Genomic DNA, 26749 nt, shown 5'->3' with positions numbered 1-26749 from the left:
AAAACGCTAGAAACACCCCTGGTTACTATTATTTTTAGTATACTATATCCCGTTGTATGCTTTTATGTTATAGTTGCACCTTTTTGTACCTTGCCTGAGGAAGCGGGCGCTTGACCCGCGAAACACGTTGCAGATTGTATTGGAGTAAGAAATAAACTATTGTACTTCTTCATTGATACAATACTATTGTGTCATCTGTGGGGAGGTAGGTCCACCTCCACTCCCTCATTTTTAAACAGGGTTTAAAACCTATTTTTTACTCTACTGGCGCCTCTGTACATGCAAATTAACCAATTATTCACCCTGGTGGATGAGTGTTTCTTGCCCTTTTCCTTTTCTGAGAGCGACTTCTTAGCCTAAGTGGGGGCAGGATCATTTCCCCATCTGCGAACATAGTGGCTGCTTTTGGAGGCAACTCACCCTTGTGAGTAATTTTTCATTATTACCTTACCCTGCCTATTAACAGTATTACACTGTCTGGGGCTCTCAAATTATTCCCTTTTGTCCATATCCTTCATATCTTGGGTTCCCTTTACGGATCCATTTGGGCTTGGAGTTATTTCACTCCTCTATGCTGGACTTACCCAAACTGACTCCTCTTTGCAGCATTCATACATACAGGGGGTGGAACATGAGACAAAACAGCACAAAGACAGGGATGCCTGGATAGAGTTGGCAGAAAATAGCAAAATGTTTTTGCCATGGAATCGGCATATAAAGTACTGATGCGATTGTACTTAGTACCCGCTAGACTTGCTAAACTGACCAACTCAGTAGACTCTAGGGGCCTGATTCACAAAGCGGTGCAAAGTGTTTGCACGCCAGTGAAAAGCCCCTTATCACGCCTAAACTCACTTTAGGCGTGATAAGAAGAAACTCGCGCGAAGTTACTGCGCGTACGCGCGTACGCGCGTACGCGCGCAGCACCCGACGCTTCGCGCGAAGCTCCCATTAATCCCTATGGGACTTTGCGCGCGCTCTCACGCGCGTACGCGCGAACGCGCGTACGCGCGGTAACTTCGCGCGAAGAGCAGGAAAAAGCGGTGATAACTCAGTGGTGAAAAGGTTATCACGCCTAAAGTCTTTTAGGCGTGATAACTGGGTTATCACCGCTTTGTGAATCAAGGCCTAGATGTTTCAAGGATGCGCGTGGCAAAGGCACAATGTTCCACATTTTGTGGCAGTGCCCGTGACTTTTTAGAATATAGAGCAGGACCTTTGGCCTACTTCAGTCTCGTCTCTTTTTCATATCAATATCCAAAAGGACCATTGGATAGCACTTTTCTAGAGGACCCAAAAAAATGATCTACCTTTTTATCCCTATCCACTAAAATTACCATAGCAAAGAATTGGAAAAAAAATCTTCACATTTTCTCGAGGTCAAGGTCCTCATGTCTGACTTCATGGTCAAAGAAAACTTACCAGCGCCCTTCGTGACATGCTGTCATGGTCCGCATCTGCTGGTAACATCATGAACTATTTGGATGTACTTCCTTTGCTTCACCAACAGATGTCCTCGCTCTTCTCAGGAATTATGCAGCCTGAACTGCTCTCTGCCCACCAGAAGAGGTCTCTCCTTCAGGAACTCTTCTGTTACAGACTGCTAATGAGGGCAGGTCTGAGATCACCTGGACATTGTCATCTGACCTCCCAGCACACTATATAATCTGCTCCAGCAAACCAGTTCATTGCTAGTTCATCAAGCCTGTTACCTGTTCCGGTAACCTGTGATCTAGCCCGCCTTTCCTTTGACCCTGCATCCGTGGTACCTGCCGTGTATGACCTTTGCTATTCCTTGACTAATCCTTTGCCTAGTGCTTATATTACTGTAGGATTCTCTGGTTTTGACTTTGTTTGTATGACTACCCGTTGCCTGACGATATCTGGTGTAGTTGCCTTGTGTGTGTATATACTGTATATAGTTCATGTGTATATATTAGCCAGGTTCCAGGGTTAAGAGTGCACACTAAAATATATGCCTGCATATTCACTATATGCAGGGAGTGCTTAGCATATACAGTGGTGTGAAAAACTATTTGCCCCCTTCCTGATTTCTTATTCTTTTGCATGTTTGTCACACTTAAATGTTTCTGCTCATCAAAAACCGTTAACTATTAGTCAAAGATAACATAATTGAACACAAAATGCAGTTTTAAATGATGGTTTTTATTATTTAGTGAGAAAAATAACTCAAAACCTAAATGGCCCTGTGTGAAAAAGAAATTTCCCCCTGAACCTAATAACTGGTTGGGCCACCCTTAGCAGCAATAACTGCAATCAAGCGTTTGCGATAACTTGCAACGAGTCTTTTACAGCGCTCTGGAGGAATTTTGGCCCACTCATCTTTGCATAATTGTTGTAATTCAGCTTTATTTGAGGGTTTTCTAGCATAAACCACATTTTTAAGGTCATGACACAACATCTCAATAGGATTCAGGTCAGGACTTTGACTAGGCCACTCCAAAGTCTTCATTTTGTTTTTCTTCAGCCATTCAGAGGTGGATTTGCTGGTGTGTTTTGGGTCATTGTCCTGCTGCAGCACCCAAGATCGCTTCAGCTTGAGTTGACGAACAGATGGCCGGACATTCTCTTTCAGGATTTTTTGGTAGACAGTAGAATTCATGGTTCCATCTATCACAGCAAGCCTTCCAGGTCCTGAAGCAGCAAAACAACCCCAGACCATCACACTACCACCACCATATTTTACTGTTGGTATGATGTTGTTTTGCTGAAATGCTGTGTTACTTCTACGCCAGATGTAACGGGACACGCACCTTCCAAAAAGTTCAACTTTTGTCTCGTCGGTCCACAAGGTATTTTCCCAAATGTCTTGCCAATCATTGAGATGTTTTTTTAGCAAAATTGAGACGAGCCTTAATGTTCTTTTTGCTTAAAAGTGGTTTGTGCCTTGGATATCTGCCATGCAGACCATTTTTGCCCAGTCTCTTTCTTATGGTGGAGTCGTGAACAATGACCTTAATTGAGGCAAGTGAGGCCTGCAGTTCTCTAGATGTTGTCCTTGGGTCTTTTGTGGCCTCTCAGATGAATTTTCTCTGCGCTCTTGGGGTAATTTTGGTCGGCCAGCCACTCCTGGGAAGGTTCATCACTGTTCCATGGTTTTTCCATTTGTGGATAATGGCTCTCACTGTGGTTCGCTGGAGTCCCAAAGCTTTAGAAATGGCTTCATAACCTTTACCAGACTGATAGATCTCAATTACAGTACTTTGTTCTCATTTGTTCCTGAATTTCTTTGGATCTTGGCATGATGTCTAGCTTTTGAGGTGCTTTTGGTCTACTTCTCTGTGTCAGATAGCTCCTATTTAACCACTTGAGGACCTAGGGCTTTCTACCCTTTAAGGACCGGCCACTTTTTTTCCATTCAGACCACTGCAGCTTTCACGGTTTATTGCTCGCTCATACAACCTACCACCTAAATGAATTTTGGCTCCTTTTCTTGTCACTAATAAAGCTTTCTTTTGGTGCTATTTGATTGTTCCTGCGATTTTTACTTTTTATTATATTCATCAAAAAAGACATGAATTTTGGCAAAAAAATTATTTTTTAACTTTCTGTGCTGACATTTTTCAAATAAAGTAAAATTTCTGTATACATGCAGCGCGAAAAATGTGGACAAACATGTTTTTGATAAAAAAAAACCCATTCAGTGTATATTTATTGGTTTGGGTAAAAGTTATAGCGTTTACAAACTATGGTGCAAAAAGTGAATTTTCCCATTTTCAAGCATCTATGGCTTTTCTGACCACCCGACATGTTTCATGAGGGGCTAGAATTCCAGGATAGTATAAATACCCCCCCAAATGACCCCATTTTGGAAAGAAGACATCCCAAAGTATTTACTGAGAGGCATAGTGAGTTCATAGAAGATATTAATTTTTGTCACAAGTAAGCGGAAAATGACACTTTGTGACAAAAAAAAAAAAAAGTTTCCATTTCTTCTAACTTGCGACAAAAAAAAAAATGAAATCTGCCACGGACTCACCATGCCCCTCTCTGAATACCTTGAAGTGTCTACTTTCCAAAATGGGGTCATTTGTGGGGTGTGTTTACTGTCCTCGCATTTTGGGGGGTGCTAATTTGTAAGCACCCCTGTAAAGCCTAAAGGTGCTCATTGGACTTTGGGCCCCTTAGCGCAGTTAGGCTGCAAAAAAGTGCCACACATGTGGTATTGCCGTACTCAGGAGAACTAGTATAATGTGTTTTGGGGTGTATTTTTACACATACCCATGCTGGGTGGGAGAAATATCTCTGTAAATGACATTTTTTTAATTTTTTTACACACAATTGTCCATTTACAGAGATCTTTCTCCCACTCAGCATGGGTATGTGTACAAATACACCCCAAAACACATTATACTACTTCTCCTGAGTACGGCGATACCACATGTGTGGCACTTTTTTGCACCCTAACTGCGCTAAGGGGCCCAAAGTCCAATGAGTACCTTTAGGATTTCACAGGTCATTTTGAGAAATTTCGTTTCAAGACTACTCCTCACGGTTTAGGGCCCCTAAAATGCCAGGACAGTATAGGAACCCCACAAATGACCCCATTTTAGAAAGAAGACACCCCAAGGTATTCCCTTAGTAGTACGGTAAGTTCATAGAAGATTTTATTTTTTGGCACAAGTTAGCGAAAAATGACTTTTTGTGAAAAAAACCAATAAAAATCAATTTCCGCAAACTTGTGAGGAGTAGTGGTATCGCCGTACTCGGGAGAAGTGGTACAATGTGTTTTGGGGTGTATTTTTACACATACCCATGCTGGGTGGGAGAAATAACTCTGTAAATGGACAATTGTGTGTAAAAAAAGCAAAAGATTGTCATTTACAGAGGTATTTCTCCCACCTAGCATGGGTATGTGTAAAAATACACCTCAAAACACATTGTAGTACTTCTCCCGAGTACGGCGATACCACATGTGTGGCACTTTTTTGCACCCTAACTGCGCTAAGGGGCCCAAAGTCCAATGAGTACCTTTAGGATTTCACAGATCATTTTTGTTTCAAGACTACTCCTCACGGTTTAGGGCCCCTAAAATGCCAGGGCAGTATAGGAACCCCACTAATGACCCCATTTTAGAAAGAAGACACCCCAAGGTATTCCATTAGGAGTATGGTGAGTTCATAGAAGTTTTTATTTTTTTGTCACAAGTTAGCGGAAATTGATTTTAATTGTTTTTTTTTCACAAAGTGTCATTTTCCGCTAACTTGTGACAAAAAATAAAATCTTCTATGAACTCACCATACTCCTAACGGAATACCTTTGGGTGTCTTCTTTTTAGAATGGGGTCATTTGTGGGGTTCCTATACTGCCCTGGCATTTTAGGGGCCCTAAACCGTGAGGAGTAGTCTTGAAACCAAATGTCGCAAAATGACCTGTGAAATCCTAAAGGTACTCATTGGACTTTGGGCCCCTTCGCGTACTTAGGGTGTAAAAAAGTGCCACACATGTGGTACCGCCGTACTCAGGAGAAGTAGTATAATGTGTTTTGGGGTGTATTTTTACACATACCCATGCTAAGTGGGAGAAATATCTCTGTAAATGACAATTGTTTGATTTTTTTTACACACAATTGTCCATTTACATAGAAATTTCTCCCACCCAGCATGGGTATGTGTAAAAATACACCCCAAAACACATTATACTACTTTTCCTGAGTACGGCGGTACCACATGTGTGACACTTTTTTGCAGCCTAGGTGCGCTAAGGGGCCCAACATCCTATTCACAGGTCATTTTGAGGCATTTGTTTTCTAGACTACTCCTCGCGGTTTAGGGCCCCTAAAATGCCAGGGCAGTATAGGAACCCCACAAGTGACCCCATTTTAGAAAGAAGACACCCCAAGGTATTCCGTTAGGTGTATGGCGAGTTCATAGAAGATTTTATTGTTTGTCACAAGTTAGTGAAAAATGACACTTTGTGAAAAAAAAAACAATAAAAATCAATTTCCGCTAACTTTTGACAAAAAATAAAATCTTCTATGAACTCGTCATACACCTAACAGAATACCTTGGGGTGTCTTTTTTTCTAAAATGGGGTCACTTGTGGGGTTCCTATACCGCCCTGGCATTTTACGGGCCCAAAACCGTGAGTAGTCTGGAAACCAAATGTCTCAAAATGACTGTTCAGGGGTATAAGCATCTGCAAATTTTGATGACAGGTGGTCTATGAGGGGGCGAATTTTGTGGAACCGGTCATAAGCAGGGTGGCCTTTTAGATGACAGGTTGTATTGGGCCTGATCTGATGGATAGGAGTGCTAGGGGGGTGACAGGAGGTGATTGATGGGTGTCTCAGGGGGTGGTTAGAGGGGAAAATAGATGCAATCAATGCACTGGGGAGGTGATCGGAAGGGGGTCTGAGGGGGATCTGAGGGTTTGGCCGAGTGATCAGGAGCCCACACGGGGCAAATTAGGGCCTGATCTGATGGGTAGGTGTGCTAGGGGGTGACAGGAGGTGCTTGATGGGTGTCTCAAGGTGTGATTAGAGGGGGGAATAGATGCAAGCAATGCACTGGCGAGGTGATCAGGGCTGGGGTCTGAGGGCATTCTGAGGGTGTGGGCGGGTGATTGAGTGCCCTAGGGGCAGATAGGGGTCTAATCTGATAGGTAGCAGTGACAGGGGGTGATTGATGGGTAATTAGTGGTAGTGGGTGTTTAGGGTAGAGAACAGATGTAAACACTGCACTTGGGAGGTGATCGGACGTCGGATCTGCGGGCGATCTATTGGTGTGGGTGGGTGATCAGATTGCCCGCAAGGGGCAGGTTAGGGGCTGATTGTTGGGTGGCAGTGATAGGGGGTGACAGGGGGTGATTGATGGGTGATAGGTGATTGGCAGGTGATTGACAGGTGATCAGTGGGTTATTACAGGGAAGAACAGATGTAATTAATGCACTGGTGAATTGATAAGGGGGGGTCAGAGGGCAATCTGAGCGTGTGGGCGGGTGATTGGGTGCCCGCAAGGGGCAGATTAGGGTCTGATCTGATAGGTAAAAGTGACAGGTGGTGATAGGGGGTAATTGATGGGTAATTAGTGGGTGTTTAGAGGAGAGAATAGATGTAAACAATGGATTTGGGAGGTGATCTGATGTCGGATCTGCGGGCGATCTATTGGTGTGGGGGGGTGATCAGATTACCCGCAAGGGGCAGGTTAGGGGCTGATTGATGGGTGGCAGTGACAGGGGGTGATTGATGGGTGATTGACAGGTGATCAGGGGGGATAGATGCATACAGTACATGGGGGGGTGTCTGGGGAGGGGGGGTCTGGGGAGAATCTGAGGGGTGGGGGGTGATCAGGAGGGAGCAGGGGAAAAAATAGCGTTGACAGATAGTGACAGGGAGTGATTGATGGGTGATTAGGGGGGTGATTGGGTGCAAACAGGGGTCTGGGGGGTGGGCAGGGGGGGTCTGATGGGTGCTGTGGGCGATCTGGGGCAGGGGGGGGGGGAAATCAGTGTGCTTGGTGCAGACTAGGGTGGCTGCAGCCTGCCCTGGTGGTCCCTCGGACACTGGGACCACCAGGGCAGGAGGCAGCCTGTATAATACACTTTGTAAACATTACAAAGTGTATTATACACTTTGTATGCGGCGATCGTCGGGTTAACATCCCGCCGGCGCTTCCGTATGGCCGGCGGGATGTTGTGGCGGGTGAGCGGCGCCAGGCGGAGGATCGCGTCACGGATGACGCGATCGCTCCGCCCATGCCCCTACAAGGACCGCCGCCATTTGTCTATACGGCGGTCCTTGCGGGGTGCACTTCCCGGCCGCCAATTGTATATACGGCGGTCGGGAAGTGGTTAAGTGATTTCTTGATTGAAACAGGTGTGGCAGTAATCAGGCCTGGGGGTGACTACAGAAATTGAACTCAGGTGTGATACCACAGTTAAGTTATTTTTTAACAAGGGGGCAATCACTTTTTCACACAGGGCCATGTAGATTTGGAGGTTTTTTTTCTCACTAAATAATAAAAACCATTATTTAAAACTGCATTTTGTGTTCAATTATGTTATCTTTGACTAATAGTTAACGGTTTTTGATGAGCAGAAACATTTAAAGAGAAACTCCAACCAAGAATTGAACTTTTTCCCAATCAGTAGCTGATACCCCATTTTACATGAGAAAGACAATGATTTTCACAAACAGACCATCAGGGGGCGCTGTGTGACTGATTTTGTGCTGAAACCCCTCCCACAAGAGGCTCTGATTACCGCGGTACTGCTGGCAAACTGCCACAATGTAACAATGTTCAGAGACAGGAAATAGCTGTTATTAGCTGTCTGTAACAGACAGAGCAGCTAGAAACAGCTAAATAACCTGCCCACAGTAACAATGTCACCATGTAATAAATGTCAGAATGTGAATCTGGGAGAGGAAAGATTTTACAATGAGCAAACACTGACTAAATCATTTATACATAATTATGGTAAAAAATGAAGCACTTTTTTTACTACATTATTTTCACTGGAGTTCCTCTTTAAGTGCGACAAACATGCAAACGAATAAGAAATCAGGAAGGGGGCAAATAGTTTATCACACCACTGTATATCCCTGATTGCAATTGCTAGTCCAGAGTATGGTTTCATTTGCAGTTGCATTATTCCTTATTTTGACTGCTTGGCTTATTTGCATTTTTGTTTGCTTAATTTATGTTGCACTTGCAATAAACCTTAATATTATTTTCCTTATTTCTGGTCTGGGTCTCAGTATATTCCACAACAGTGACAAATTTGCATTTCTTGCAATTGTTATGCTATGCATAGGAAGTGTAAAACGCACAAAAAAACGCCTACGTATATAGCAAACCTGGATACAATTTGAATTCCCGAGCCCAGATACTGAAACATATACCACATACTGAACATTCACCCTCATACGTAATTTACCCTGGACTCCCTCCTTTCTCGTCTTCTATTTCTCTCCTTTTTCCTTATCTTTCCTCTTCCCTCATTATCCTTATCCTTTATGGTTAGGCGTGGGCACACTTAGATGACGGAAGAATCCTTCCTACCCTCTGCCATATAGCCCTTTCAGAACTGTAGGCTCTCGGTGCTGCCTCAAATTGAGCCAAATGATTAAATTACTCTTGTTTGATCTACGTTTTTTATTGTTTGTTGTATGAGCTTATGGTTATGAAATAGGTGGCTCTGGTACATGAAGCTCGTTGAGCTACTGAAGTTGCTTATATCATCAGATGTCATGTTTGTTCCCTGTTGGAGCTATACTACATTGTACTTTGAATGTATCCATTTGCACTACTGTTCACTTTTTTTATAATTAAAATGTTCAATATACATTTTAAAACAAAAAAACAGGTAAATAGCACTGAATAGTGCACTCAATATATGAATATGGTTGAATATGAATATGTTTGACATATTTTTCAAATAAACATCAAAAGGATATCATAGCCAAATCTCAGCTTATCTTCAAGCTTCAAGGTAATGTAAGTTTGTTCTGGAATTCTGACATCATTCACAAATGTCTGTAATAAAAATAAAAGACATTAAATGCCAAGACTTTAAATGAAAATATAAACAAAGTGATACAATAAAAAGTCACAATAGTAAACAGGTTCAAAAAGGCCCTTTTCAATTACATTGACATAGGAATTTTCTACATTTTGGCCCCTTTACCACTAGCAATCGCTTGCGTTCGCGCTGACCGTTAGCGATTGCAATTCAGCAAAATTACAAAATTTTGCCGCGATTTCCCGACGCTTGCAATCGCGATTTTGCTATGCTCTGCACTGCATAGCAAAATCGCGGGAATAATTGATCCGCCGCACGATCGTGAGTAGGTAAAAAACGAATCGCGGCAGTGGAAATGACCTACCGCGATTCCTATGTTAAAAGGCAAACCGTAGCGATTTGAAAATCACTAGCGGTTTGCGATTCAGCAATCGCAAACACTACAGTGGAAAAGGGCCTTCTAACAGATGTGCTTACCACTGAATGTTTTCACTATAACATTTATTTTCTACAAAAAATAGGATTCAGCAGCAATTAATTGGCCACTTAAGCACGTAAGACACTCTTTTCCTAAAAAAAAAGAAATACTAAAAAAAAAAATTGAAACATGCACTAGATTTAGTGAAGTCAAGAGCTATAATATATGTGAACCTTGCAAAAAAAAAAAGTGTTTTGTTTTGTGTGTGTGTGTGGATGGGTGGGGGAGAGATTTGCAGATATAGTATAAATAGTTGCTTATCTTTTAGGATTGATCAGCACTTCCCCCTCTTTTTGGTGGGGAGGTGTTCACCTTGCTATTGTATACAGAATACAAATGCACACTACATTACCTTATGCATTACTGTAGTAGGCGACATAAGCAAGATCAAAGTTACATGGTAATAAAGTAAAAAATATTGTAGGAACTTGTACAGTCTCCCGATTTACATTTGTTTTGAGAACAACGTGGTTATAAACAGGGAACAGTAAGTAGTCACAGATACATTTTGTAATTGAGGATGTATATATAGGCAGTCTCACATTACAGTATTTGAGACATTATACCAACCTGTTGACAATTTCTTCAACAGAGATTAGAATGTGTTTCAGCAAATGTATTCATATTAAATAATTCAGTTGTAAGTGAACATTTGTGGTTACCCACAATGCACTACCACTGAATATGCAAATTATCTCTTTTCGCCCTTGTTAAGCCAAGCAAGCATCCAGAACCGCTGGTGTATAGCAAGCCTATAGCTTTAAGTTTTACACAGCCATATCAAACCCACATGTAGACATGTAGTCTACATGTGGGTTTGATATGGCTGTGTAAAACTTAAAGCTTTAGGCTTGCTATACACCAGCGGTTCTGAATGCGTGCATGGCTTAACAAGGGCGAGAAAGGGATAATTTGCATATTCAGTGGTAGTGCATTGTGGGTAACCACAAATGTCCACTTATAACTGAATTATTGCAAATTTCCTTCTGTTTTAAGAAGGCAAATTACACCAAGCTTTGCTTTTTTAGTAGGAGGGCTTTTTGGTTCATTTTATCCCCCTATACATTCCTAGTAGTTTGGGTCAACCTGAGCTGCTTGGTTACTCTGTTGTACTGGTCCAAGCCCTATTTCATACAGCCTTATCAATCCCTGCCATGTACTGATGAGGACCAAAAGTCCGAAACAGGCTGTCTACATGTGGGTTTGATATGGCTGTGTAAAATGTTAAAGCTATAGGCTTGCTATACACCAGCGGTTCTGGATGCTTGCTTGGCTTAAAGTGAATCTTAAGTCATGGCAAAAAAATGAGTTTTACTCAGGAGGCAATAGCAGCATAGGGGGCGATATTTTGGCTGGGAACGCGAAGAATCACTCGCGTTCCCATGCCTTTCGGGTCCTGGCGGCGAAACCGGAAGTGGTCGGCGGGGGAATCAGAGAGACACGGCGAGGGCACCGATCGGCTGCAGGGGGCTGAGGGAAGCCCCAGGTGAGTAAAACTCATTTTTTTGGCATGACTTAAAGGGAACCTAAACTGAGAAGGATATGAATTTTTCCTTTTAAACTAATACCAGTTGCCCGACTCTCCTGCTGATCCTGTGTCTCTAATACTTTCAGCCACAGCCCCTCAACAAGCATGCAGATCAGGTGCTCTGACTGAAGTCAGACTGGATTAGCTGCATGCTTTTTTTCAGGTTTGTGAGTCATCCACTACTGCAGCCAAAGAGATCAGCAGGACTACCAGGCAACTGGTATTGTTTAAAAGGAAACATCCATATCCCTCTCAGTTAAGGTTCCCTTTATGTGCCTCTTTAACAAGGGCGAAAAGGGATAATTTGCATATTCAGTGGTAGTGCATTGTGGGTAACCACAAATGTTCACTTATAACTGAATTATTTCAAATTTCCTTGTGTTTTAAGAAGGCAAATTACACCAAGCTTTGCTTTTTTATCCCCCTATACATTCCTAGTAGTTTGGGTCACCCTGAGCTGCTTGGTTACTCTGTTTTTTCATTTTAAAGGGAGTGAATACCAAGAAAGGAGAACTTTCTGGGATAATTCTCAGTGAAAGGTGTATGAACTACGCTTACAAAGCTTTTTAAGGGCTCTAGCCCACTGGGAAGGAATATTTATACATTTTTTATGTTTCATTCCCAAGACATCCTATAAGATTTTTTTCTTGTATACTGAAAAAAATAGATCAGCAGTAAGGCTTTAATGCTAGGTACACACTGTGAGATTTTCTGGTAGATTTACTGTCAGATTGATTAATTCCAACATTTCCGATCGATTTCCGACTGTTTTCTGATCACATCTATCGGAAATTGATCGGAAATCAATCGGAAATCAGATCTGACATGTTGAAAATAATTGATCTGACAGTAAACTTGTTAGAAAATCTCATAGTGTGTACCTAGCATAAGAGCAGATTGATTCCATTAATCTGATTGAACTGGATAGCAGCTTTATTTCTATTAGTAGGCAAGAAAGCAATTGATCTGCACCACCTGTGCTACATCAATGTGCTGATAAAGGCCTCAACAATATATGCATAGCACCAGTACCCCCTAAAAGGTCCAAAAAGGATTAGCACCACTGAATATAAGTTGAAAAAGTCAAAAAAGCTTTATTACATATCCTCGGTGGATCTACCCATTCTCCTGCGGACACTCCTCAGCTTGCCAGAGACTCATACAATTCGGGGCTAAGTATCTTGCTCATTACTATTGCGGGTACATTTTGCACCTTACACTAAATGCACACTTGTTCATGTATGCTGTTACATCCTATGATACACTAGTTTTTGTTCAATAGTATTAGTTACCCTTATACGTTCCTTGTTTCTTATTTTCATTGCTTTTTCTGGGCTACTTACCTTTATATAGAGAAGCATTCTAATATTATATCAGTGTTCACCTTGCAATTCCTTATGAACCCGGGTTCTATGGTCAGTGCAGAGTCCTACTGGAACTGCATGACCAGATTTATCATTACATAGCATACGAGTGTTCAGTGTCCTTGATTGTTGCAGCATGCACTTTTTACATGCAAATATATGTCATTATGCAGGCAGTGTATATTATTGATATTTCTGGATATGTAATAAAGCCTTTTTGACTTTTTCAACTTATATTCTGTGGTGCTAATCCTTTTTGGACCACTGTTAGTAGGCCCCAACTATCAGTTCTGGTCAATATTAGGATCAAATCAGAGAATCTATCAAAGAATCATATTGTTAATTGTCACCTTAATATGTGGCTTTTATTATTATTGAAAGGCACTATTTAGTGCTTTATCCTTATATATTTAAATAAATCTCTGTTGCCAATGCCAAATGAATGGGAAAAATCTTCAAAAATATTTGATGGTATTTCTTAAGAACATTTGCGCTACACTTATAATCACTTTATTTATTCAGTTATCAATCTGTTAGTCAGGTATTAAGTATGAGAGCCATTTACAAAGATGTAAAGGTAGCCAGGTATAGGTGCCCCAATATAGGTAGCCAGGTATAGGTGCCCTCAATATAGGAATCCAGGTATAGATGTCCCCAGTAAATGTAGCCAGTTAAGGTGTCCCCAGTATAGGTTAGCAAGTAAAGGTAGCTAGCAATGGATGCGGTAGTATAGGTAACCCCCTAGCAGTGATCCACAGTGCCGTAACTCACCAAGCCTCTCTTCTGCGCCTATTGCAGCTTCCCCGCCACACACAGCCCCTGTCTTCTCTGTGTGGAGCATCAGGAGCCAGCATCATGATGTAATCTACGCATGATGCTCCGCACAGAGAAGACTGGGGCTCTGTGTGGTGGGGACGCTGCAATCGGAGCTGCTTATATTGGTGGCACCTATAGAGAGGCTAGGTGAGTAATGGCACCAGAGATCGCTGCAGGGGGTGGTTCAGGGTGGTGGGGGGCACCTATAGCTAGCTACCTTTACTGGGGGCACCTATACCTTGCTAACCTATACTAGGGACATCTATACTGGCTACTTTTACTGGGGGCACCTATACCTGGATACCTATATTGAGGGCTCCTATACCTGGCTATCTGTACTGGGGACACCTATACCTGGCTAACTTTACTGGGGGCACCTATACCTGGATACCTATATTTAGGGCTCCTATACCTGGATAACTTTACTGGGGGCACCTATACCTGGCTACCTATACTGTAGGGGCACCTACTCCTAGATACCTGTATTGATGGCACCTATACATGGCTACCTATACTGAGGCACCTATACATAGCTACCTATGCTGGAGCACCTATACCTGGCTGCCTTTACTGAGGGCACCTATACCTGGCACCCTATACTGTGGGGGGGCACCTATCCCTGGATACCTATATTGGGGGCACCTATACCTGACTACCTATACTTGGCCACCTATAACAAGCTACCTATACCTGGATACCTATATTGGGGGCACACAATGTTCTTGAGTTTGCGGGGGGTTGCGGGTGCAATTTTTGCACCCTCGTCCTGGGAGCAATTAGGTCTAGAAACTGCCCTGAATGGAAGCTGAAACTTAGCTTTCGATGCACACTCTGCATCATGCACATGGGGGTCTTATACTCAGCTTATACTCACTATTGTTGTGCTGATCCTTCGCTGTATACATCTGACTCTGATAGTGACATGTTCCCTGGCAATCAGTGTTGATGAAACCAGGGTCACGCAGCATCATCAACATATGATGGCAAACTAATTTTTTTTTGTACTGAATTCAATACAATAAGACAGATGGGCACCACGTGGTGGGCGATACAAGACAGGTAATGTATAAATGCACACAGAGGGGCACATTCACACACTAGGGGGGCAGTGGCAAGCTGGCGCACACGGACGATTCCCGAGAGATTTCAAGATTAAATCGATCGGGAATCGGCCTGTGGTGTATGGGCAGATCTCTCTCTAATCAGAGAGAGATTTGTCTCTCGGTCGAATCTGCCCATCACCGCTAGATGTATGGCTACCTTTACATTCATATTAGTGCAGGTTGAGCAGCTGCAGCTTGGAAGAGTAAATCAGGCTTTTTCAAACAGGGTTCCCTGGAAGCAGGGGATCCTTGGCATTTTCCCCCATCGTACGGGTAGTATAATAGAGCACATTATAATAGGGAGTGCTGTAAAAAGAAGCCATAAATTGGGGGTCAGAATAATAATAAGTACATTAATAAAAAGTAATAGAATAAGGAGTCAGTATAAAGAGGGGCACTGTAATAGGAGGTAGCGAAAAAAACAGCTTCGTCTACTAGAAAGCGTAACCAAGAATTGAACTTTATCCCAATCAGTAGCTAATACCCCCATTCCCATGAGAAACCCTTTCCTTCTTTCCTTTTCACAAACGGATCATCAGGGGGCTTTGTATGGCTGATATTGTGGTGAAACCCCTCCCACAGTGTGATGTCAGTACCATGGTTCTGACATCACACTGTGGGAGCCTTGTTGCATTGTGGGAAATAACAGCTGTTTACAGCTGGCAAAAAAGCAAGCAGTATCTATTTCCACTGACATCACCTGCCAGCAGTAAAAACGTCACCATGTGATAAATGTCAGAATGTACATCAGGGAGAGGAAATATTTTACAATCGGCAACCACTGACTAAGTCATTTATACATAATTATTGTGAAAATGAAGCACTTTCTTATTACATTATTTTCATTGGAGTTCCTCTTTAATGACCATGCCTCCTGCAAAATAAATGCAGGGGTTCCCTGAAATCAAAAAATCATTAACAGGGGTTCCTTGAGATCCAAAAGTTATTTGCAGGATTCCCCCAGTGTAAAAAGGTTGAGCAAGGCAGGTGCAAACCATCAGAGATCTTGGGAAGTCATTTTCAAATTTAAATTTGATTTGATTTTGTGTTTCAAGCTTTGATTATACTCAAAATGTATACTGTGTTTCCCCAAAAATAAGACAGTGTCTTAAATGATTTTTTGCTCCAAAACATGTGCTAGGGCTTATTTTCAAGGGATGTCTTATTTTGGGAGAAATACACTAAGGAACAACACATGGCTATTGGGAAAACTTAAAGGGACTCCGAGCTCAGCAAAAAAAGTAAAGTTGTACTCACCAGGGTCTTTCTCCAGCCCAGTGCTGGTCGGGAGGTCCCACGCCGGCGTCCTGGCTCCTCTCCTTCACCCCGCTCCGGTATGGCTGACAGGCCGCAGCCCGGGCGACACTCGGTGGAGTGTCGGGCTGCAGCTTCCGCGTATGACGCGGATTACGTCACACGCCGGCCGCCTCGCGTCATCACGGCGGCCGGCGTGAAAGTACTGCGCATGCGCGATTAAAGCGCGCATGCGCAGTACTTTCACGCCGGCCGCCGTGATGACGCGAGGCGGCCGGCGTGTGACGTAATCCGCGTCATACGCGGAAGCTGCAGCCCGACACTCCACCGAGTGTCGCCCGGGCTGCGGCCTGTCAGCCATACCGGAGCGGGGTGAAGGAGAGGAGCCAGGACGCCGGCGTGGGACCTCCCGACCAGCACTGGGCTGGAGAAAGACCCTGGTGAGTACAACTTTACTTTTTTCGCTGAGCTCGGAGTCCCTTTAAACAGCAGTACTTGTGCACAATATGTGAGTTTTATACAAAATCTGACTCTCACTTCATATGTGCTGATAAAAGACACATTATAGAGTACAATGGCAAAGTCACTGTACTGATTGCTGAGGTTCTCAATTCTACTCCCAGACTCACACTCTTATCTAACTCAGATCTATAGTAAGGAGAGGACAGGCACATGCTTTAAGCCACATCTACACGCTAATGCGGCTCGATTGATAAGATCCGACAGGACAGATCTTGCTTTCGCCGATTCCCTGCTCGCTTCCCGCGAGGGGACAATGGCAGGGAATCGAGCGGAAGATAAGCGGCGCCGGCGGAGACGAGCGGGGAATCGAATGCGGCGCACGCGCGGCAAGCGGGGACGCGGCGGGCAGGCGCGGGGACTAATCGAGCCGCCGGATCGCCACAACATCTCCCCATGTAGACGGGGCTTTAGATTCCTGCCACTGCTGTATTGTCTGAGGCATAAGCTAAGAAGAAGAGAGAGAGAGAGAGAGAGAGAGAGAGAGAGAGAGAGAGGACAGCTAGCATATGCAGCTAAAGAAAGAGCACAATCACACATATTTCTCCATACTAACTCTGCTGAGCCTATGGTAGCAAAATGGTGCAGGCAGAAACTCCCTCCACAGTCTTCTTCTTCATCACACACTGCAGCTCTTTCTCACCCCTCCCACTGTCCCAGAGCAAATAAAAGAGATGATGGTAGCCAGCACATTTCGCTCACCAGGGGGGCTTGCAGAGGGGAGGGGAGAGAGTGACAGCAACACTGGTGGATGGGAAGGGACAGAGACAGCCAAGGCTGACATTGTCCAGGGATGAGTCCATCCACACACTGCTTCCCTGGCTGCCTCTTCATATTGCACAGCTGTGTCCCCTCCTCTCTGCCACTAGGTCTTATTTTCAGGGTAGGGCTTACATTTCAAGCCTGCTTGAAATCTGAGCTAGGTTTTACTTTCAGGGGAGGTTTTACTTTCAGGGAAACACGGTACTAGACCCTTGCTTGACACATTTTGGTAAGTTACAGAAAAAAAGGTTATGAAAATTAATTGGATCACTTTTTGCACAAAAATCCAACAGAAACTAAACGCCAGGGAGGTTAATACTACCCCATTGTTTGGTGTCAGCTGATGTAGACCAGGGTCTAAAGTGCATACGAAGATAGATAGGTATGGATGCTGGGGAGTCACATTCAAGTACGTATAGGTTTGCAGGGTGAGATGAACGTCAGCTCACCCTGCTGCCGCTGAAACTCCAGGCGGCGTTGAATACTATTCCCCCTCCATAGTTACAGTTATTTTGGTTGAAAAAAGACATACGTCCATCGAGTTCAACCAGTACAAAGTACAACTCCAGCCTGCTCCCTCACATATCCCTGTTGATCCAGAGGAAGGCGAAAAAAACCCTTACAAGGCATGGTCCAATTAGCCCCAAAAGGGAAAAATTCCTTCCAGACTCCAGATGGCAATCAGATAAAATCCCTGGATCAACATCATTAGGCATTACCTAGTAATTGTAGCCATGGATGTCTTTCAATGCAAGTCGGAGGGAGAAGTAACTCTGGGTCTGGCTATTGCCGGCACCCAAATTACATCCCACTGTGCCGCTATGGATGTACCGTGTTTCCCCCTTAACCACTTGCCGACCGCACGCTTATACTGTGCGTCGGCAAAGTGGCAGCTGCAGGACCAGCCACGCAGTATTGCGTCGCCAGCTGCAGGCTGATTAATCAGGAAGCAGCCGCTCGTGCGAGCGGCTGCTTCCTGTCAATTCACGGCGGGGGGCTCCGTGAATAGCCTGCGGGCCGCCGATGGCGGCTCGCAGGCTAAATGTAAACACAAGCGGAAATAATCCGCTTTGTTTACATGGTACGGCGCTGCTGCGCAGCAGCGCCGCAAAGCAGATCGGCGATCCCCGGCCAATCAGCGGCCGGGGATCGCCGCCATGTGACAGAAGACAGCCTGTCACTGGCTGCACAGGACGGATAGCGTCCTGTGCAGCCCGGATCTCCAGGGGGGGCCAGGTAGGAGAGGGAGGGGGAGGATTTCGCCGCGGAGGGGGGCTTTGAGGTGCCCCCCCCCCCGCAACACCCGGCAGGCAGGAGCGATCAGACCCCCCCAGCACATCATCCCACTAGTGGGGAAAAAAGGGGGGGCGATCTGGTCGCTCTGCCTGCACGCTGATCTGTGCTGGGGGCTGCAGAGCCCACCCAGCACAGATCAGCTGAAACAGCGCTGGTCCTTAAGGGGGGGTAAAGGGTGGGTCCTCAAGTGGTTAACCACTTGCCGACCGCCCACTGTAGATTGGCGGCGGCAAAGTGGCATGCCCAGGACCACGTAACGCCAATTGGCATTGGGTCCTGGGACTTCAGCTGGCCAGGGATCGCGAGCTGTGATGAGCGCGCATGCGCCGGCAATAGGCTCCACCCACCCGCGACGTTAACCCCTGGATCGCCACATCTAAAGCGTATAATACGCTTTGTAATGTATACAAAGCGTATTATACAGGCTGCCTCCTGCCCTGGTGGTCCCAGTGATCGAGGGACCACCAGGGCAGGCTGCAGCTACCCTAGTCTGCACCCAAACACACTGATATGCCCCCCCTTTGCCCTCTGATCGCCCACAGCACCCCTCAGACCCCCCCCCCCCTGCCCACCCCTCTCAGACCCCTGTTTGCACCCAATCACCCCCCTAATCACCCATCAATCACTCCCTGGCAACGCTATTTTTTAGATTAAGCCCTTAACTGCCCCCTGGGGGCTCCTGGTCACCCCCCCCCCACACACCCTCAGATCCACCCAAGACTCCCCCCCCCCCCCCATGTACTGTATACATCTATCCTCCCCTATAATCACCTGTCAACCACCCATCAATCACCCTCTGCAGGCGTCTGATCACCCACACACACCCTCAAATCACCTCCGAAGTGCATTGTTTACTTCTGTTCTCTCCTCTAAACACCCACTAATCACCCATCAATCACCCCATCACCACCTGTCACTGCTACCCATCAGATCAGACCCTAATCTGCCCCTTGCGGGCACCCAATCACCCGCCACACCCTCAAAAAGCCCCCCAGACCCCCTCTGATCAACTCGCCACTGCATTGCTTGCATATATTCCCACTTGTAATCACCTACTATTACCTATCAATCACCCCATCACCCCGTCACCACCTGTCACTGCTACCCATCAGATTAGACCCTAATCTGCCCCTTGCGGGCACCCAATCACCCGCCCACACCCTCAGATAGCCCCCCACACCCGCTCTGATCAACTCGCCAGTGCATTGCTTGCATATATTCTCGCTTGTAATCACCTACTGATCACCTATCAATCACCCTGTCACCCCCTGTCACTTCTACCCATCAGATCAGACCCTGATCTGCCCCTTGCGGGCAACCAATCACCCGCCCACACCCTCAGATAGCCCCCCAGACCCACTCTGATCAACTCACCAGTGTATTGCTTGCATATATTCTCCCTTGTAATCACCAACTGATCACCTATCAATCACCCCGTCACCCCCTGTCACTGCTACCCATCAGATTAGACCCTAATCTGCCACTTGCGGGCACCCAATCACCCGCCCACACCCTCAGATAGCCCCCCCAGACCCGCTCTGATCAACTTGACAGTGCATTGCTTGCATATATTCTCCCTTGTAATCACCTACTGATCACCTATCAATCACCCCGTCACCCCCTGTCACTGCTACCTATCAGATCAGACCCTGATCTGCCCCTTGCGGGCAACCAATCACCCGCCCACACCCTCAGATAGCCCCCCAGTTAGGAGTATGGTGAGTTCATAGAAGGTCATTTTGAGACATTTGGTTTCAAGACTACTCCTCACAGTTTAGGGCCCCTAAAATGCCAGGGCAGTATAGGAATCCGACAAATGACCCCATTTTAGAAAGAAGACACCCCAAGGTATTCTGGTAGGAGTATGGTGAGTTCATAGAAGATTTTATTTTCTTGTCACAAGTTAGCAACAATTGATTTTTATTTTATTTTTTTCACAAAGTGTCATTTTCCGCTAACTTGTGACAAAAATATAAAATCTTCTATGAACTCACCATGCCTCTTAGTGAATACTTTGGGATGTCTTCTTTCCAAAATGGGGTCATTCCGGGGGTATTTATACTATCCTGGAATTCTAGCACCTCATGAAACCTGACAGGTGCTCAGAAAAGTCAGAGATGCTTCAAAATGGGAAAATTCACTTTTTGCACCATAGTTTGTAAACGCTATAATTTTTATTTTACCCAAACCAATAAATATACACTTATTGAATTTTTTTTTAATCAAAGACATGTAGCACAATAAATTTGGACAAAAATGTATATAGAAATGTTACTTTATTTGAAAAATGTCAGCACAAAGTTAAAAAAATCATTTTTTTGACAAAATTCATGTCTTATTTGATGAATATAATAAAAACTAAAAATCACAGCAGCAATCAAATAGCACCAAAAGAAAGCTGTATTAGGGACAAGAAAAGGAGGTAAAATTCATTTAGATGGTAGGTTGTATGACCGAGCAATAAACCGTTAAAGCTGCAGTGGTCTGAATGGAAAAAAAGTGTCTGGTCCTTAAGGGGTTTTATGACTGCAGTCCTTAAGTGGTTAAAATAAGACCTATCCCATATTTCGAGCATGCTCAAAATATAAGACCTACCCCTAAAATAGGCCCTAGTGGCTGTGCAAGACCAATCCATCTGACCCCCCACCTTCTCCCACCGCCACTTTACCTCCATCTGACCCCCTCCTGCTCCAGAAAGACGCATCCCTGTTCTTCACTGCCTGCTGGCACACCGGTAATTCAAACCGCAGGACGGCGGTAAACTGGTGATTCCACCACCACTGCTTTATTTCCTGCTGGCCTGTTCTCCATAATTCAAACCGCTGATCAGCGGTAAACTGCGGTTAAAGCAGCTAGTTACACTGTAGCAGCACTTCTGTCAACAGGAAGTGACATCTCACTTCCTGTTCACAGAAGCGCTGTTACAGTGTAACTAGCTGCCTTAACCGCAGTTTACCGCTGATCATCGGTTTGAATTATGACGGCGGGCAATGGAGAACAGGGCCAGCAGGAAATAAAGCAGCGGGGAGGAATCACCAGTTTACCACTGTCCTGCGGTTTGAATTACTGGTATGTCGGCAGTGGAGAGAGGGTCAGTGTTCTCCCCAGAATCAAACAAGTGGGCGGGCCGCCCACTTGAAATTAAGCACCGCCCGGCTGGTTTCACGTGATCTATCAAGACGCGCTGGGCTCTCTTGCAAAATGGCAAAACCCAGCGCTGTCCTGAATCTGCTCTGCTTTTCTGCTGCGTACAAACTCTTCTGCTTCCCGGCAGACTCGTACATTCATTGGCTCAGCGCGTGGTGAGAGGTGGGACCATCTGCACTAGCCTATAGACTGTGGGGGGCGTGTTAGAGGCTGTCTGCTTGCTGGAGTTTACATAGCAGGGAGACTCGAGCCTGTATGAGGTACGCGCACATGGTTTGGCAGACGGGGATTTATTGATGCAGTCACAGTTTCCAAATACCACAGCTTCTCCCTCTGCTTGTACTCCTCACAGCCAGGTCCCTTCTCTCTGCAAGCGTCCAGCGTGTCAGGCTCTACCTCCAGCTACTGCTGTCCTCCGTATTCTTGTGATAGCCGGGACAGCATGGTTACGCTTAAGCAAGCGAGTCACACTTTCTAGACCTCACAGCGTGTGGCCAGCTAATGGAGCATGGCAGCCCGCACAGTAATGCTGTCCCTCACTCCTTACATTCCATCGGGGCTTGCTCTGGTCTGACTCCTGTGACCACTGACCAGGTCACATAGAGTTCATTCATGCCTGCATATAGCAGGAGAGGCCGAGCCATTTTAGTTTCCTCAATTCCTACTGCACTGTCTGTGCGAGAGGTGAGGGCCAGATCCTGTACTGCTAAAATGAAAAAAAAATTCTGATTGGACTGCAGTCTGCCTCCATTTCCTGCCCCCATCCTGCCACCTTTGCCCAGCATTTTTCAAAAAGGTCTGTACCTTGTATCCTCTGCCTTCACCCACCCCTAGTCCTACCATTCCTTGCCCAGAGGCACCATTGCTGCAAGACCTCACTGCTTTTTCTATACTGTATAGCAGATCTCCACTGCTGCAGCACAGATAAATTTAGGTAAAGAACAGTATTTTCTGTGTCATCTGACAGGCAGCCATGCGCTGTAAACTTGCATGCTGTATAGCAGCGTGGCTTCATTTTATAACCAACACTGATACACAGCTCTGGGTGGGCTTACAGCATTTAGTCGCCTTTCAGATGACGCAAAGGGCTCACATGTCCCTGCTTTTACCAGTACTGCTGCAGGGAGATAATCAGAAGGGCACTATCTGCATGGAGTCTGTATGTTCTCCCTGTGTCTGCATGGGTTTCTGCTGGGCACTCCAGTTTCCTCCCAAAACCATACAGATAAGTTCACTGGCTTCCCCTAAATTAGCCATAGACTACAATACATACACTACACAATACACACATATGACTATGGTAGGAACTAGACTGAGCCACTTTAATGGACAGTTAAGTGACAAGACAACGTACGCTGTACAGCGCTGCGGAATTTGTCTGAGCTATATAAATACTTAAGTAATAATAATAATAGTGGGCACTCACCACCAATGAGTAGGTAAGCAATATATGGGTGGGGGTGGTTTGAGGGTGAGACAGGGTAGTAAATACCACATACATTTTCCCGTCACACCCCACCCGGCTACTTTTTCATGCCACCCGGCTGGAAAAAATTTCTGGGGAGAACACTGAGGGTCTATGTGTTTATGGAGCAGGGGGTCATCAGGAGGTAAAGTGGCGGTGGGGGAATAGGGATCTTGCTGCCCTAACAATATAAAAGACCTCCCTGAAAATAAGACCTAGCACATATTTTGAAGATGAAAAAAATATATATAAGACAGTGTTTTATTTTCGGGGAAACACGGTGATAACATTACATCTATGGCGGTGTCATAATGACCTGCTTTTGTCACATTCCCCTACATCCACGGTAGTCAAATTTAGCTTTAATTAGTATTTAGCTTTAGTATTTTTAAAGTGGATTTAAACTCAGAACTTCCTCTTTGCTCTAAACGATTAGGCACAGCATGATAACTTCTAGGGGAAAAGAATCTTTTCATGACACTTTATGGAAATCCTACAAAAACTGAAGTATTAACTGGATTAAATTGCTACAGATTCTGCAGTAATGGAAAACGGCTGTTAAGGTGCGTGTACACACGTCCAACTTTTCTGATCCAACTTGTCTTTTGAATGACAAGTTGGACGTGTGTACTCGAGTACACTGAGTAGTCGAGCGACTGATAACAGCTGTTTTGCCTGATCCGCTTGACGGATCTGTTGAACTAACTGTTGTTCAAACGACTGTTAGGTCCGTACGTGTGCTGTCGTTTGCCCCTCCCCTCTTTTCCATCTATATGCACAGTCTTGGCAACTTGATCGGTTCATTTGGGTTTCAATACCACATACATGCAGATGATACTCAACTGTACCTCTCAGCCCCAGACCTTAGAGAGACACTAAAGTGTCAAAAAAAGCATCTTTTTATTTAATAAAAGTGTTTAACATAATAGCCCTAACTAAACCGCCGCGACTATCTAAATCCCCCCTAACTCCCCCCTCACTCTTCCCTGCAAAATCCACGACTTTCTTGGTTGTGGATTTTGCTGCTCTAAGCGCTTCCGTGTGAGGCAGGGCTATGAGCTGCAGCCCTGCCTCACATGCATCTGTCAGCGGCGGATCTTTGCCTCTCCCCCGCCCCTCTCCGTGAAGGAAGACTGAGAGGGGCGGGGCAGACTGAGAGCGGCGGATGCGCTGCCCCGGATTGCCCCACAGGGAATTTGGGGGAATTTAGTTAGATTAGAGCGGTGGGGATGTGGCGGTTTAGGTAGGGTTATTATGTTAAACATTTTTATTAAATAAAAAGATATTTTTTTTTGAGAGTTCAGAGTCTCTTTAAAGAGAGGGTGTGAGCTGGATAAAAAAAAATATATATATCTACTTACCTGGGGCTTTCTCCAGCCCCTGGCAGCCTATGTGTCCCTCGCAGCAGCTCTGCTCTCAGCCAGTGGGGTCCCCTCCATTGCCGATGCCGACCTCACCAGGTCAGCATTTTCTGCGCCTGCGCTCACGTGGCTTGGAGCATTCTGCACAGGTGCAGAAGTAATGCGCCTGCGCAGAATGCTCCAGACCACGTGAGCACGATCACGAGTAGAGCAGCCGTGCGCTTGCGCAGGCGCAGAAGCTGCCGACCTGGTGAGGTCGGCATCCACAATTGAGGGGACCCCGGGCCACCATTTGGAAGTGGAGCTGCGGCGAGGGACACATAGGCTGCCAGGGGCAGGAAGAAGCCCCAGGTAAGTAGGTCTTAATTTTTTTCCAGCTTGCACCTTCCCTACTCATACGCGTTCCGGACTGCTTGTCTGCAATGTCCTCTTTCATGACAACCGTGCAATGGTGCGGACTACAGTTGCCAACTGTATTAGCGTTCCTAGATCATTTTATTGGGAACTGAAGGAAGCAATGTTGGCTGATATGGAATACTTAGCTGATCTGGAACAAGCAATTACTACCTATTACGCTCTAAATTCTGTCCAGGGACAAAACTCAGCGGTAGTATGTGATGCTTACAAGGTTGTGGCGAGAGGTCAGCTAATCCAAAAAGCAGCCAGAAATAAAAGAGACAGAGAGAACAAGATTGCAGATCTAATTATTGCCATTAAGGCACAGAAAGCGTTACATGCCTCATCCAAATCTGAGACACACCTTAAAGATGTTGTCAGGCGTAGGGAAGAACTTAAGGGGGTTCTGTCTTATAGGACCTAGAAAGTTCTTATTTTTCAGGCCAGGTTTATTACGACAAGGCCGATCAGCCAGATTCCCTTCTCGACAAAAAGATAAATTAGAAGCAAGCTCAAACTAGGCTACTCCCAATCCGTAAATCCAAGGGTGCCTTGATATACACTCCCATAGACATTCTGAACGAATTCCAACAATACTATGCAAAACTATATGATGGATCGGTGACAGATAAGCTCCTGCTTCTAAGATAGCTGACTATCTCACAACTACCAAACTCCCTCAGATCATGAAGAACAAGAGATCTGTCGTGAATAAACAATTTTCTACAGAAAAGGTTGCTCAGGCCATTAAAACTATTATACACTCCAAAGCTCCAGGCCCAGACAGCTTTACAGGGGTATATTAAAAAAAAAAATCTATCTTATATACTCACCCCTATTATGAATACAGTTTTTAATGACATTGGGCTTGATTCACAAATGAGTGCTGCTTCAGTAGCACTTGTTAAAAACAATTAGCGGCTGCTATGCTCAATACACTTGCTCCTTGCAGTGTAGCGTTCCTTACATAGCAAAGCTCATTGCTTACATCGCAATGTGCGTTTCTTTAAATACCGGCCGCTGCTGTGAAGTATCTCGACCATGATACTTCACTACCGCGGCTGCTACTATTTTAATTAAAGTGGACCCACATTAAAAATACAAGATTTCAGAAATAAAATCTATTTTCTAAATTATAATAATAAATAGCAGCCTTTTTTCAGCTGCATGATGACAAATATAAAATATTTTACATTTATTGGAGGAACCCCTCCCTTCCTTTTATATTCCCGGGACAAAATCCGTCAAACTGGTGGAGTAGGTGGTGTCCAGCAATGGAGGAATTGCTAATAAAAGGATGTGTAGGTATATATGTATATATATGTATACAGTATATATATATATATATTAGTATATAGTATATAATACATACATGTATCTGATCAATGTGATATTAATGTGTCTATAGATGAATCAGCCACCCACACACATCTGTGCAGGAAGAGCTGGCTGCATGGAATAGAGAATAGCCAAATTCTTCTTGCTGGGCAAAACCCATAAGTGCCCCAAATGGGGACACCTGGAAGGTCATAAATAACATGTTTTCCCCGTGATCATTGAACTGTGTTAATTCTTGTAAATCACATGACTTTCTGTAATTATGGTGACATATGATGATATACTGCGCATGAGCAAAATCCTGTATTGAGTAGGATATAAGGAAAGCAACTGTAGTAAAGAGCTAGCATAATTTGTGCTCACATCTTCTGTGTCTGTGTGTTCTGTTAACCATTTTATGTCCTGGCGCCAGGAAGTGAAGTAGTCTAAAGCATCTGAT

General features: G+C 44.9%; 1 protein-coding gene across 4 annotated transcripts in view; it reads right to left on the bottom strand.

Annotated features, from left to right (window-relative positions):
• The window catches only part of CEP170 (centrosomal protein 170), a 771544-nt gene that overhangs the window by 617459 nt on the left and 127336 nt on the right, over positions 1-26749 (bottom strand). For all 4 annotated transcript variants that reach the window (XM_068231897.1, XM_068231898.1, XM_068231899.1 and 1 more), the window contains exon 4: positions 9419-9497. In XM_068231897.1, the coding sequence (XP_068087998.1) occupies positions 9419-9497 (79 nt within the window). The remainder of the gene's footprint in view (positions 1-9418; positions 9498-26749) is intronic.

The sequence above is a fragment of the Hyperolius riggenbachi genome, chromosome 4 (genome assembly GCF_040937935.1).
Source record: "Hyperolius riggenbachi isolate aHypRig1 chromosome 4, aHypRig1.pri, whole genome shotgun sequence".
NCBI classification, from domain to species: domain Eukaryota; kingdom Metazoa; phylum Chordata; class Amphibia; order Anura; family Hyperoliidae; genus Hyperolius; species Hyperolius riggenbachi.
Note: the sequence above shows the minus strand (reverse complement) of the source record. Positions and strands in the feature narration are given on the sequence as shown.